General features: G+C 34.9%; 1 protein-coding gene and 1 long non-coding RNA gene across 5 annotated transcripts; both read right to left on the bottom strand.

The window, feature by feature from the left end:
* Positions 1-908: 908 nt before the first annotated feature.
* LOC104112267 (uncharacterized) lies at positions 909-1,499 on the bottom strand. The gene has a single exon (XM_009622139.2). The coding sequence runs from the start codon at positions 1,497-1,499 to the stop codon at positions 909-911; it is 591 nt and encodes a 196-aa protein (XP_009620434.2).
* A 7,213-nt stretch (positions 1,500-8,712) lies between these two features.
* Positions 8,713-12,517, bottom strand: LOC117274641 (uncharacterized). Of its 4 annotated transcripts, none has more exons than XR_011414266.1 (5): positions 12,297-12,517; positions 12,048-12,170; positions 11,602-11,696; positions 10,290-10,408; positions 8,713-9,042 (listed from the first exon to the last, which is right to left on the bottom strand). It is a non-coding gene; the product is annotated as an uncharacterized lncRNA (long non-coding RNA). The 4 variants fall into 4 exon arrangements; XR_011414265.1 differs by having other exon boundaries at positions 12,048-12,173; XR_011414264.1 differs by lacking the exon at positions 11,602-11,696 and having other exon boundaries at positions 12,297-12,502.
* Between the last annotated feature and the right edge of the window lie 1,082 nt (positions 12,518-13,599).

The raw sequence follows: 13,599 nt of genomic DNA on the forward strand, positions 1-13,599 counted from the left end.
TGAACTCTTGTACGAAGCTTTTTATGTTAAATAGCCTTGAAATTATCTTTGAAACGAAAATATCGGTTTGTTTTGGAAATTTATCGGCTTTCCTAGTTCCACGATAGGCGCCATCATGACAGTGTTAGTTTGGGTCGTGACAGGAACCGTCTAAACTCCGATCCGAGGTTATTTACTTAAAAGTCAAACCCTGGTCAACTCTTCCAACTTAAAGCTTCCGAATTGAGAATTATTCTTTCAAACCAACTCCGATCTTCCCGAAAATCTAATCTGACTACATGTGCAAGTCATAATACATGAAGTGAAACTACTCAAGGTCTCAAATCGTTGAACGATGATGAGCACAAAACACAACACAAAATTGATGCTCGCTAGCCAAAGGTAATATAGTATAATTATCATCTCCACAGGGATTGGGTTTAAACAACGTTCGAGTACGTTTTGGGTTAATTGCTATTTAGGAGGATCAACACTTGAGTTAATAGATTATGAACTAAGTTTAACTACTAAAATAAAGCAATTGACAATTGATAACAAGAAATTAGAGAATCGGAAAGTTGGTTTCTTATCAATGTGAGGAATAAGGGGTTGACATGATAGGTGCAAGATAACTATTTGGGATTTAACTCTAGTTTAATTCACTCTAATATTTTAATGATTCTCACGAACTCACTCGATGATTAGTTCAAACGTGTAGTCAAGACTCCTCTCTAGCCGGGGTCAGAAAATAGACAAAGGCATAAGATTAATGGAAGCACCTGAATCACACAAAGAGTTTTTAAATTTAGTACTTCCTAAAGAGCAAGGTATAGTAAAACTCCATGGATCTCCACATTTTTAGGGAGCTTCTTTTGCAAGATGGCACTACAATGCTCTGTCTTCTTGACAACTAATGTCTCTTCCACTTTTTACTTCTTGGACAATATCTCCTTCATGAATTTAGCATAAGCTGGCATCTGTGAAAGCACCTCTGTGAAAGGTATATTCACATGCACCTGCTTGAACACTTCAAGAAAGAGCTCGAATTGTTTGTCTAACTTCTCCCTTCGTTGCTTCTGGGGGGAAGGTAGAGCATGCATGTATTTGCTCTTTTCAGTCTCATTATTTGTTGCATTATCATCCTTCTTCTTTTTCTGAGATCTAGTCTTCCCCTTCTTCTTCAGACCATCATCTACCATCCCTGCACCTTTTTGAATGTTATCATTTTTCTGCTCTTCCACAATCTCCACATGTCGTTCAATCAGCTCATCCTTTTGCTTTGCTATGGGATCCTCCAACTCGTGCCCACTCCTCAAAGACACTACATTGATTGTCTCTTTTGAATTTCTTTCTGTATCTGTAGGGAGCATTCCTGGAACCCTCTCAGACAATAGAGTAGCTAGTTGCCCAATCTGTCTTTCCAGGTTTCGAAAAGATGTGCCTAGTTCTTTTATAGCTTCACCATGGTTGTCAAGCCTCTCACCTATCTTGATAATGAAGGCCTTCATTAGATCTTTCATGCTAGACTAATTAGACTATGGAGGCTTATATTGCTGCCTCTGCTGATTTTGAAAGCCTGGAGCTCCTTGTCCCTGAGGTCTAGAGTTATTTTGTTGTCATGAGTTCAGGCTACCACTTTGTGAATTCCAAGAAAATCGTGGGTGCCTTTGTCCCATAGAATTGAAATTATTACCACTCTAGTAGTTGTATCTATCAAAACTTCCCAGAACATTTACCACTTTATTTGCAGCTAAGGCCTGACACTCGTGCGTTGGATGCCTTATTCCACAGAAATCACAAACTGGTAATGGCTGGCTCTGGACCCTGGCTAAGGTCAACTTTCTTATCTCTTTGGCCATGACCTCTAGTTGGGCTTGCACTGGTGTGTTAGAATCTACTTGATGAACCTCAATTGATCTTCTTCTATCATAACTCTCAGCCAGCCACTGGTTGGCATCTTCAGATAGCTCATCAAGAATTTCCACAATCTTTTCAGGAGTCTTCTTCATTAACGGACCTCCGACTACAGTGTCCAGAGTTCATCATGAAGGAGGTGTCAGTCCATCCCAAAAGTCTTGGAGTTGCATCCATAATTAAATTCCATTATGCTGACACTTCCTTACTATCTCCTTGAATCTTTCTCAGGCCTCAAAAACTATTTCGGTGTCCATCTGGCAGAAGAATTTCACCGTTTTAGCAGCTGAGAAGTATTTGTCAAGAAACATTTTAGTCATATCTTCCCATATCTGGATCGATCCCGTTGGTAAGCTACGAAGCCAGTGCTTCGCGTGATCCTTTAGTGAAAAGGGAATGCCTTTATATATACTGCATCTTTTGACACACCGTTGTACTGGAAGGTGTTCATAATTTCCTCAAAATCCATAAATTGAGTGTTAGGATCTTCATTCACCTTCCCTCTGAAGACATAGTTGTTCTGAATGGTGTGAAGCAAGCCTTGCTTCAATTCAAAATTATTCACTGCTACTGGTAGAGGTCTGACACTGGACAGTTCTTGATTGTAGACCGGTCTGGCATAATCACCCAATGCTCTACCAGGCCTGGGTACCGCATTCTTGAACTGGTCTTCAACTAAGGGTTGATTTAGATTGAATCTTCGACTCCCATCATCATCGACAGTCTCATCAGCAGCTCTACGGATTGTCTCAGCTGCTATCCGTTCAACTTCTTCTCTCTGTTGTGCTGCCTCTCTTGCAGCTAAATCTACTTCGTCCTCACCGTTTTTAGCCATGTGTTTTGGGGTTGAAGTTTGCCCTAAAAAATTTCCGGTGAGTTCTTTCTCTTTCTTCAACTGTCGCAGACTCTTTTCCACCTCTGGATTGTATGGAATCAATTCCTTTGAAGAAGATCGAGTATACACCAATGGAGTCAAACTATTGCATGTACACAAAAGAGGAAACCCATGAAGAATAAAATAAATTAAATTAAAATAAAATAAAAATTCTTGAATTAGCACCCAAAAACTAATTTGAACACTATTGATTGCCAATCCCCGGCAACGACGCCAAAATTTGACGAGCGCAAAACACAACACGAAATTGATGCTCACTAGCCAAAGATAGTATATTATAATTATCGTCTTCACATGGATTGGTTTTAAATAATGTTCGAGTAAGTTTTGGGTTAATTGATATTCAAGAGGATCAACACTTGAGTTAATAGATTATGAACTAAGTTTAACTATTAAATTAAAGCAATTGACAATTGACAGCAATGAATTATAGAATCGTAAAGTTGGTTTCTTATCAATGTGAGGAATAAGGGGTTGACAGGATAGGTGCAAGATATCTATTTGGGATTTAACTCTAGTTTAGTTCACTCTAATGTTCTAATGATTCTCACAAATTCACTCGATGATTAGTTCAAACGTATAGTCAAGACTCTTCTCTCAATTAAATCTTAATGTCACGACCCCAAATCCCCTCCGTAGGATGTCGTGACGGCACCTAGTCTCTAAGACTAGGTAAGCCTAACAATATGCAGAAACATCAGATAAAAATTTAAAATTTCAGAACTTCAATAATTTCATGAATAGACTATTAGCTCAATACGTACAATTTTCCAAAACCCAGTGAGATATAAGTCACAAGCTCTAGATATAATGTTGAACAATCCTATACATCATTGTCTATCAAAAACATAAAGAAATAAGGAAGATATGGTAGAAGGGGACTCCGAGGCATGAAGACACGGGCAAGTGTGCCTTGAAGTCTCCAAACAGCAACACAACGTACTAATACCGAGGCTGATAGGATGTACCTGGATCTGCACAAAACAAGTGCAGAAGCGTAGTATGAGTACACCACAATGGTACCTAATAAGTGCCAAGCCTAACCTCGGTAGAGTAGTGATGAGGTAGGGTCAAGGCCCTACAGAAGATAATAAGAAACAAGACAGAAGATATAATGATATAATAAAAATGACATGGAAGTGAACAATAAAGAACTTACGGGAAATAACAACACGGAATCAAGGAAAAGCTAATACAACACGAAAGGAAAACAAGAATTTTACATGTTAAGGAAACAAGAACCAAACAATACAGCAAATAAAGAAGATCAATAGGGGCACTCCCAAGGTACCGCCTGGTAGTCCCAAATCGTAAAAACAAATCACAGTCTTTCCTTATATCACCGCGGGAGTCTTTATATTTGATTTTTGAAAACTTATTTTTCCGAAATAGCATCCCGTGTTTTAGCCCACCTTATCACACCGCATGGCTTCTAGTAGTTCCCCTACTAGCCACGCGTATCAAACCCACCTTATCTCACCGCATGCGTTTCAACACCCAGACCTTATACCACTGTATGCATATCAATAATCACACCGGCACGACAGAAACCTCGTCAACAATAACAACCGCACGATAGAAACTTCGTGCAAACAATAACAACCGCACGGCAAAAACCTCGTGCAACAATAGCAATAACACGACAGAAACCTCGTGCAAATAACCAAACAATCACCTCAACAGTAACACGAAAGCCAAAACACAACAACTAAATAAATGATATTTCAAGGATAGCAATTTCAGGTAAAGAATTTTCACAGTTAAGTAATGAATATGGAAATCAAGAAAAGCAAGTAATTCAACTAAACATGTGATACAAGTTACAAATTGGAGATAAGATAAGTAGACATCTGAAATTAGGCTAAACATGATGATTATAACGTGCTAAAGTAACTCAATTAAAGCATGAAAAGGAAACTACGTAGCAAAAATCAGAATTTCAACATTTAGCCCGTGTACGCACTCGTCACCTTGCGTACACGACCTTCACATATCACAAATTATCACCAAAATAACAAATCCTCAGGGGAATTTCCCCCACACAAGGTTAGACAAGTCACTTACCTCAAACCACGCTCAATCAATTAATTAGAAGGTCTTTCCCACGATTTTCCAATTCCGAACGGCTCGAATGTAGACAAAATAATTTCATACTATAAATATAACTATAGGAAGTTAGTTTAAATAATGAAATAATAATATTTGCAAGAATTAGAAAAATTGCTCCAAAACGTCGACCCGGGCCCAAGTCTCGGAACCCGACTAAAATTATAAAATCCGTATACTCATTCAATATCGAGTCTAACCATACAAGAATTATACAAATCCGATACCAAAATCTCGCTCAAATCCCCAAAATTCGGCCTAAAAGGTTTCTTCCAATTTCCCTCAATATTTCAACCGAAATCCCTAATTAAATGATAAAATCAATGATAGATTAAGGAAATTTAACCAAAAATGAGTTAAGAACTCTTACCCCAACAATCCCTCTGAAAATCCCTCGAATATTCGCCTTAAACCGAGCTCTCTAAGTCAAAATTATAAAATATAAAGAAAACCCTCGATTTGGAATTTAAGTTTGCTGCCCAGTTAATCCCTTCTTCGCGAACGCGGAAAATTCCTCGCGTTCGCGAAGCACAAAGATGCTACTACCTAGATTTTCTCTTACGCGAATGCAGATTCGAGTCCACGATCGCAGTGCACAAGGGTTCTCAAGCTTCGCAATCGTGAAGCCCTTCTTGCGAACGCGTAGACCACGCATGAGTCTCACACCATCTTGCCTTCCTCATGGCGATCGTGTAACCCAGTCCGCGATCGCAGAGCACCAAGTCTTGCCCCTTCGCGAACACGTGGCCATCTTTGCGAACGCGAAGGGTAAACTTCCTGCAAAACTCTGAAGACTCTATGCGAACGCGTAGAAGGACACCAGAACTGAGAAAAACCAGCAACTTCAGAAATTCTTCAAAGTTCTGAAATGCGCTGAATATGGTCCGAATCACACCCGAGGCCCCCGGGACCTCAACCAAATATACCAACAAGTCCTAAAATACGATACAAACTTAGTCCAGGCCTCAAATCACATCAAACAACATCAAAAATATGAATCGCGTCCCAATTCAAGCCTAATGAACTTATAGATTTTTAACTTCTACATCTGATGTCGAACCTTATAAAATTAAGTCCGATTGACCATAAATTTTGCACACAAGTCATAATTGACATTACGAATCTATTCCAACTTTCGGAATTGGGATCCAACCCGATATAAAAAATTCCACTCCTCGTCAAATTTTTCAAAATTCCACCAATTTCTAACTTTCGCCAAAACACACAAACGAACTACGGACCTCCAAATCAACGTCCGGACATGCTCCTAAGACCAAAATCACCATTCGGAGCTATTGGAATTATCAAAACTCCATTCCGGAGTCATCTTCACACAAGTCAAACTACGATTAACTCCTACGACTTAAACTTCTAATTTAGGGACTATGTGTCCCACTTCACTCCGAAACTCTCTCGAACCCAACACCAAGTGCCCCGGAAAGTCACATTACCACAAAATAAAATAGAGGGAGAAATAAATAGGGGATCAGGGCTAATATTCTCAAAACGACCGGCCGAGTCGTTACACTTAACTCTACGAGATGAACTAATATAAGCATTGTGAAGTATGCAAGCATGCGTTGATGGATTGGTCCTTAGAAAAACGTCTCTCGAATATTCACCTAACTTGATTTAATCACAATTCAACAAGCTCTTCCGATTACTTAAGAGAATCAATGAATTAAATAAAATAAAATAATACAAAGATAATCACCAAGATATTCCTCTTTCCATTAAATAAATTGATGAATAAAGTTGCAATAATTCAAAATTTTATAAACGAATTCAAGCAAGAACTAAAGTTAAAATCCATAAATATTTATCAAAATACCATATCTGTCAAACCCTAAGGAAAATTAATCCATAATCATGGAAGAAGTTATCACAATTATAATTAAAGAATAAGAAAGCATCAATCTAACTTTAAAATCCAAACTCTCGTATTGAATTAATGGAAAGATGATGGAATCCCATGTCTTATAGCCTCCAATGCTCTCTCAAAGGTTCTAAGGTCAAAAGTCCCTTCAAAAATATGTTTTCAGTGTATTTATACCATATAGGAACAAACCCGGACGAAACTACCCTCTTTGAGCCGAAGTGGGAGAACCTACAAACTTTTTACACTTCATGTGTCACACAGTGCTACGCAGGGTGCGTAGCATTAGTGCAATTTGCTCGGTTGCAAACTCTCTCAACTTAGCTTGTCTGACAAAATTTTGTATTGATGCTTCGCCCTATGCCACACACTATGCCTAGAATTAGTGTAATTATTTGTCAGACCCAAAAACTCCAAGTCTCTAAACTTCTCAAACGTTTGACGAGATTTTGTACTAATGCGACGCTTAATGCCTCGCCTTATGCGATGCACTAGTACATTTTGCTCTAGCCCTTTCTCTTTCTTCTAACTTTCATATGCAACGCCGGTCCACGAGCCCCGGACGCAATCTCAGTTTAATTCCTTGGGCTTTTACTCAGATTTCAAAGCTCCAAATTATTTGATTTAGCTTTAGAACATCTTCTTAACTCGGAATCATCACCTACAAAGCATAAAAGATGTAATAAGTGCAAATCACCATCATACAAGCTCAAACACGCTCAAAGTGCAGCAATTAAAGTGCAAAATACGGATAAAACACGTGATTCTAGCCTACCATCAAACGACATGCTAGAGCTCAAAATGACCGGTCGGGTAATTACATCTAGGCTAGTAGTTAATGATACAATTGAAATTTGAAATTCTATAGGTTTGTTCAGAAGTCATCTTAAGTTTTTTTTTCTTCTAATTTTATGAAAGTAATGAATAATAACAAGTGATTGAAAAGTACAAATTTGCCCATATTTTGGGAAGAATACATACATATAGCATGTTTGGACAAACTTTTAAACTCAGCTGATTTTAAAAAGTACTTTTGATGAAAAGTAATTTTTTTTTGACTAATTAATTTGAAAAGTATTTTTGAGCAGCAATTAGTGTATCGTCAAGCTTCTAAAAACTGTTTCAAAGTGTATTTTTCTCAAAAATACTTTTCAAAAAAGTATTTTTTGGAAGAAGCTGCATTTTTTTACTTCTCAAAAACTTCTTGTGCTTCTACTCAAAAGCACTTTCTTCCCTTCTAAAACTTGACCAAACACCTTAACTTTGACAAAAAAAATACTTTTGATCAAAAAAGAAGAGCACTTTTGACCAAGAAGAAGAATGGCCAAACACGGTAATAGTCTTAGTGCTTCTCTTAAGCAACTGCAATTGCCAATTTAAATAGAGCGGTGGAAGCATGAGAGGGTGTCATGCCTGCTTGCCTTTCAAGGGAAATTTAGTCATTTCATGCGTAAGCGTATTTTGAATAGTCTAGTATGTCCTTTTGATTGTTAACTCATGCGGCTCAGAATAGGATTATATAGTAACTAGATAATTTGTCCGCGCTTCGCGCGATCGTAAAATACCTTTTTAAATTTTGAAATATATCATTTAGCTTTAACAGTGGAGATTGAAGATATAAATTTTTCAATAGAATGATAAAGACAACTATTGTTAAACCAGTTGAACATTCACTTGAAACTACAATTAAAATTATGACTTTGAGAATTAAATAAGTCACTAACATATCATCTGAGGAAGTACACACTGAAGAATCAAGTGTAGCATAAAAGATATCTTAGTGCTTTAGAAGGTCTACTAAACGCTTTGATCTCTCAACATCTTTGTAATAAAAGTGACAATTGGAGGTAATGCATTTGAAATGAATATAAGAGCAACAAAATTCACCTTTTACCATATGAGTTCAATGTTTAATGTATATAGAAATCATGAAAACTGCATATTCTTTCTGGGCGTGTTAACTCAAGAATAATATACAATCACTGATCAAAAAAATAATGATACATATTTGCTTGGATTATGTGATGATTATAAGCTTTTCTCGCAACATCTTCCTCACTTTAGTACTAACTTGATAATTTGAGTTTGTTTCAATGGTAATATATGCATTTTCTTTCAACAAAAGTTACAAGACTTCATTGTTTCTTGTCAGACTTTTTGTAAGTTGTTTATGGTCTTTGTAATATTTACTACATGACTATTTTCCATTTCTCGAGTGTCTCACAGTTTGTTATTGCTTTGAGGGTAATTATTTGAATGTTCAGTTGTAGCCCTGCATAAATAAAGTACTTATTTCGTTAATAAGTTGCAATAACATCATCCAAATAAGACTGCACTATAAATATGCTCTATGTTACGAAATATCAAGCAAAAAATCAAGAGATCCTCTATACTTTAATACTGAGCACTCAACTTCAAGATTAATAAGACATAGAGAAAGTAACAGGAAGAGTTCTCGATCAGCACATCTAATTTAGGGAAAACCTTGTCAGAATATTAAAGGTGTACTTGAATAATATTAATTATCAAGTATTGTACAATATCGAACAAAAAAAAAGATCAAGGAATCATGAAGCTATAAGGTACTCGAGCTTTTTGATCCCTTGAAATCCTTTAAACCTTTGGATTCATCTCTCATTTTTAACATGGAAGCAATATAAGTCTAAACTCTAACCCATTAGACGGAGCATCAATCAAATGATCATTTGAACTTCTAGACCTTAAACATGAAATGGAGCTACTAATAATTTTTCTCACTCGCTGCGAACAGAGCAGAGATCTATATAAACGACAGAGGCCTAAAAGTATGTTCGAGGAAACTAACATGCAACCCATGAGATCTATGATTAGAAAGAAAGCTTACATGCTATTAAATTGATAGGCTAAAAATAGAGATATCAACACCGTCCCCGCTACTGCCAAAATAAGCTCGAAACACCAAGTGAGGAAACACACACAGAGATGAGAATAAAATCATATACAATGCAAATCCAAAAGAGATAATAAATAAATTATTGGTTATTTGATGATAGTGAAATGTTTTGAGAAATAGACTGAAAAAATGTGTTTTGCTACGTTTCTATCAAGGCTTATGTACTACTGCTGAACATCATAAGAAACCTACGTATTTTTCCACTTTAAGTATCCAATCTATTGTCTTTGAAATTCTGTTTGGATCCTTTTGCACCTACCCCCTCTACCCTCCCCGCCACTTCATATCTTTCTTTCTTTATTTCTTTCTTCATCCAATTTTTTTGTAGTTAGTCACTATTTGGATTATTACCTTAAGCAGGAAAGGTGAAGAGAGTGATAATTCGTATTGATTGTGCTTTTTATCTTTTCAACAATCATACAACGTAACATAATTATCTTAGTTTTTCTTTTTTCAATCTTTGTCTCTTACAAATCACTCTCAAAAAAATATTGTGACATCCAAATGGTAAGGAGGAGGAGGAGGAGGAAGAAGAAGAAGAAGAAGATATAAAAGTTTTACCCAAATCCGTATGCTTAAACTCATACCTTGCCAAAATCGAATATCAATTTGAAGACGAACACTGTGAAATCCAAATGGAATGAAAAATGACAAAGAGTAAAGAATTTCACCGGAGTACCCCTAGCGACTCATACTCTCTCAAAACCTGATATAAAAAGTGAAAAAGAAGAAATTTAATACAGAGACACATGAGATAAAACACCAATTGAAGTGCAAAAAATTTGTACCAAATTTGAATAGCATAATGATGAATGTATCCAATTCTAACATTCATAAAACACACATTCCTACACAATTATGAAACTTAAACTATAAATACAAAAAATAAACAACCAAAAAGAAAATCCGATAAACGCAAAGTCATACCAAAGATGGAATCTAGAATATTATTTAACATCAAAACATAAACTCATAATTAGGATAACTAAAGAGCAAGAAACTCTGTGTAGAGATCTTAAGAAATATTCATTCTCAAATTTGTAATGATTGACTGGTATAAACTAACAAAGAAATGCAGGAAGCGGTAAAATATATACATACCAACCAATAAGGAAAATAAAAGGTTTTATCAATCAAACCTTACGAGACTCTCATGGGCTCATGGCCCTTTGATCATGTTGAAAAGTGATGAAAAAGTGAAACTTCTAAATCCATATCAATGAATGCAGCAATGTCAATCCAAAAAATAAATCTTTTGAAATGTGGGTATGAGAACCAAAACCTCAAAAGTCAAGCAGTAGACTTAAACAACAAAGGAACACACATTAGAAGCGAATCAAATAATGAGCAATCTAAACGGATGAATATGGAAGTAATTAAGTTATGAAATAATAAGTTTAAATGCAGGAAGGATCACAGGTAGAGGTTACTTATTTAAATTGGACGCGTATTTAGAAGAGATATATCAAATTAGTTTTTTTCTTTTAAATAATAAATCAATATATCTAGAAAATAGAACAAAGGCAAAATATTTAAGAAGAAAGATAAATAGATTCGTGAAAGACTTTAAATGATGATAAATAAGCGGAGAATGTATTTCCATTTGAGTAGCACATAATGTATCTTCATTTGGATCCAAAATTTGTATATACAAACGACATATCAACCGTAAGAAAGAGATTATCAAATTTACAGCAAAAGTTTCGGGCTTCTCAATCATTATTATCAAAATTAAGCTGCTCAAAAAGGTAAAACACTCTAGAAGGCTTATTTCTAATGGGTATCCTAAATAAAACATGATCCTTATACAATCCAACCAAAAAGTATAAACCAATAAATTCAAGAAAAGTAAAAAAATATAGAAATATTATTTTTTATGGAATTACTCTAAGGACAAACCTCAATAGAAGAAGTAGGGGTAGAGCCACCATCACTACCACCAGTCTACCTTGTGCTTCCGATGTTAAACTTTGTCATAAATCAACACTATTTGTCTGTCACAAAATCAATATCATTTGTCATTTATCACAAAAATCAAATAAAATAAGATCGGCAAAAGAATCAGCAAAATTAATATGCATTTGTCTACTTTCCATCTAAAAATTCATATTGATCGAATATAAGTAAGTGCTAACAGATTTTGTAAAGAAACATATTAGATGTTCTATGAGTTGATGTAAACATCGGGTGGGAACGATAAAATATGTATCATTAAAACTATTACTCGCAAGTTTATGTTAGTGTCTAAGTGAAGCAAATTCGGGCAGTAGACACAGTAATTAAGTAAAAATAGATCTTGGTGCAAAAATTAACTTAGAAGAAAAAGGGGAGAAGGAAAACATTACCAAGTAATGATAATAGTAGTTGATCTTTTACTGGAAAAAAAAATACTTCTCTTCTCCTTTGTGATTGAAGCACCAAAAAAGTGAGGCCAAGTGACGAAAAGCTTGAAATTGTTGTGACAACATCTACTGAAATCACAATCAAAAATTATTTTTCCAATTTAAAAAAATCAAGAGAGAAAAAAATGAAGAACAATCTGGAAAATACACTTTCAGTTTTTGATATTTTTTTAAAAAAGCAAAAATATTTACCAGCCTTTTTTGTCGCTTAAGTTACCAACTTGAATGGCAACTATTGGATTTCAATTCAGATCACCACATATGGTGCAATTTTGACATTGGCTAGGGTTGTTCAAATTGCAAAGAAAGGAAAGAGTAACAACTTTTTTCCATGGAAAAGAGAGTAGCAGCAGAATAAAGGGTTTGTTAGAAACAGTTGGAAACCATTATAAGAGGAAACGTTTGAGTTTCCCAAATAATTTAACCGTTTACTTTTTCAGATATAAAAGGGAAAAAATAGGAGGAAGCATAAAAAAATTGAGAGAAAAGAAAAAGGCAATCCCCGTGCATTGAGGCATGCCACGTAACCGGACTTAAGTCTCTCAAATATATATATAGATTTTCACCATTTTCCTATGAAATATATGGGACCCACTTAAATTCATTAAATAACACAGCCTTTTGAAAACTATGCGTGTATTCTGTTTCAATGATACTCCATCAAGGCCATAATAAGTAACTTTTTTGCCTTTTTATTTTAGTCCAAAATAAGTGACCTTTTACATAATCAAGAAGGAATTAATTTTGTTTTTTCAAAATTTGCCTTTATTTACATACCCCAATATGTCAAATTAACAATATACAAATATTATTTATGGGTAATTTAGTCAAAATGACTATTTGTTTTCTAGGAGTTAGTATTTTCTTAAAGGGTATGCCAAATGCCAAAAATCACCTATTATGGATCGAAGGGAGTAAAATTTTAAAAGAATTACATATATTTTATATTGAAAATTATGTATGAGCTATAAAATAGAAGATAAATAAAGAGTATAAGTTTTTAAAAATGACAATCATTGATTCTATTTAATTAGCTAATTACCCAAGAAAGGAAGTTTTTAATCATCTCAATCAATATATTCATAATTTTATTACTTTAATTTCACAAGTAATTATGTTCTCTTTTAGTTTTAACAAGAATATATAATCCTTGAAGATTTAAGAGTTTATCTAAAAAAATAATTTTGAAAAATTATATATTTTTATGGTCAGGTAAGATGTAAACATGGTCAGGTAACTTACATCAAAGGTCTTTTTATTCCTCGCAAGCAAAATGCAAATTTGTTCTGTTTGTTTAATCTATAAGAATACTATACGACTTGTTTCCAACAAAAACATTAAAATAATATTGCTTCTTTATTTTGTTTTTAGATAGACGGTAAATAGAATAGAAAAGGATACGGGGTTGAGGTGGAAAGCTTTTCTTACATGTAATTCAAAAATTGGAATAGACATACACTGTGTTTATGCACAACAAAAAGGAAAATCAAAGAAC

The sequence above is a fragment of the Nicotiana tomentosiformis genome, chromosome 2 (genome assembly GCF_000390325.3).
Source record: "Nicotiana tomentosiformis chromosome 2, ASM39032v3, whole genome shotgun sequence".
Lineage (NCBI taxonomy): Eukaryota > Viridiplantae > Streptophyta > Magnoliopsida > Solanales > Solanaceae > Nicotiana > Nicotiana tomentosiformis.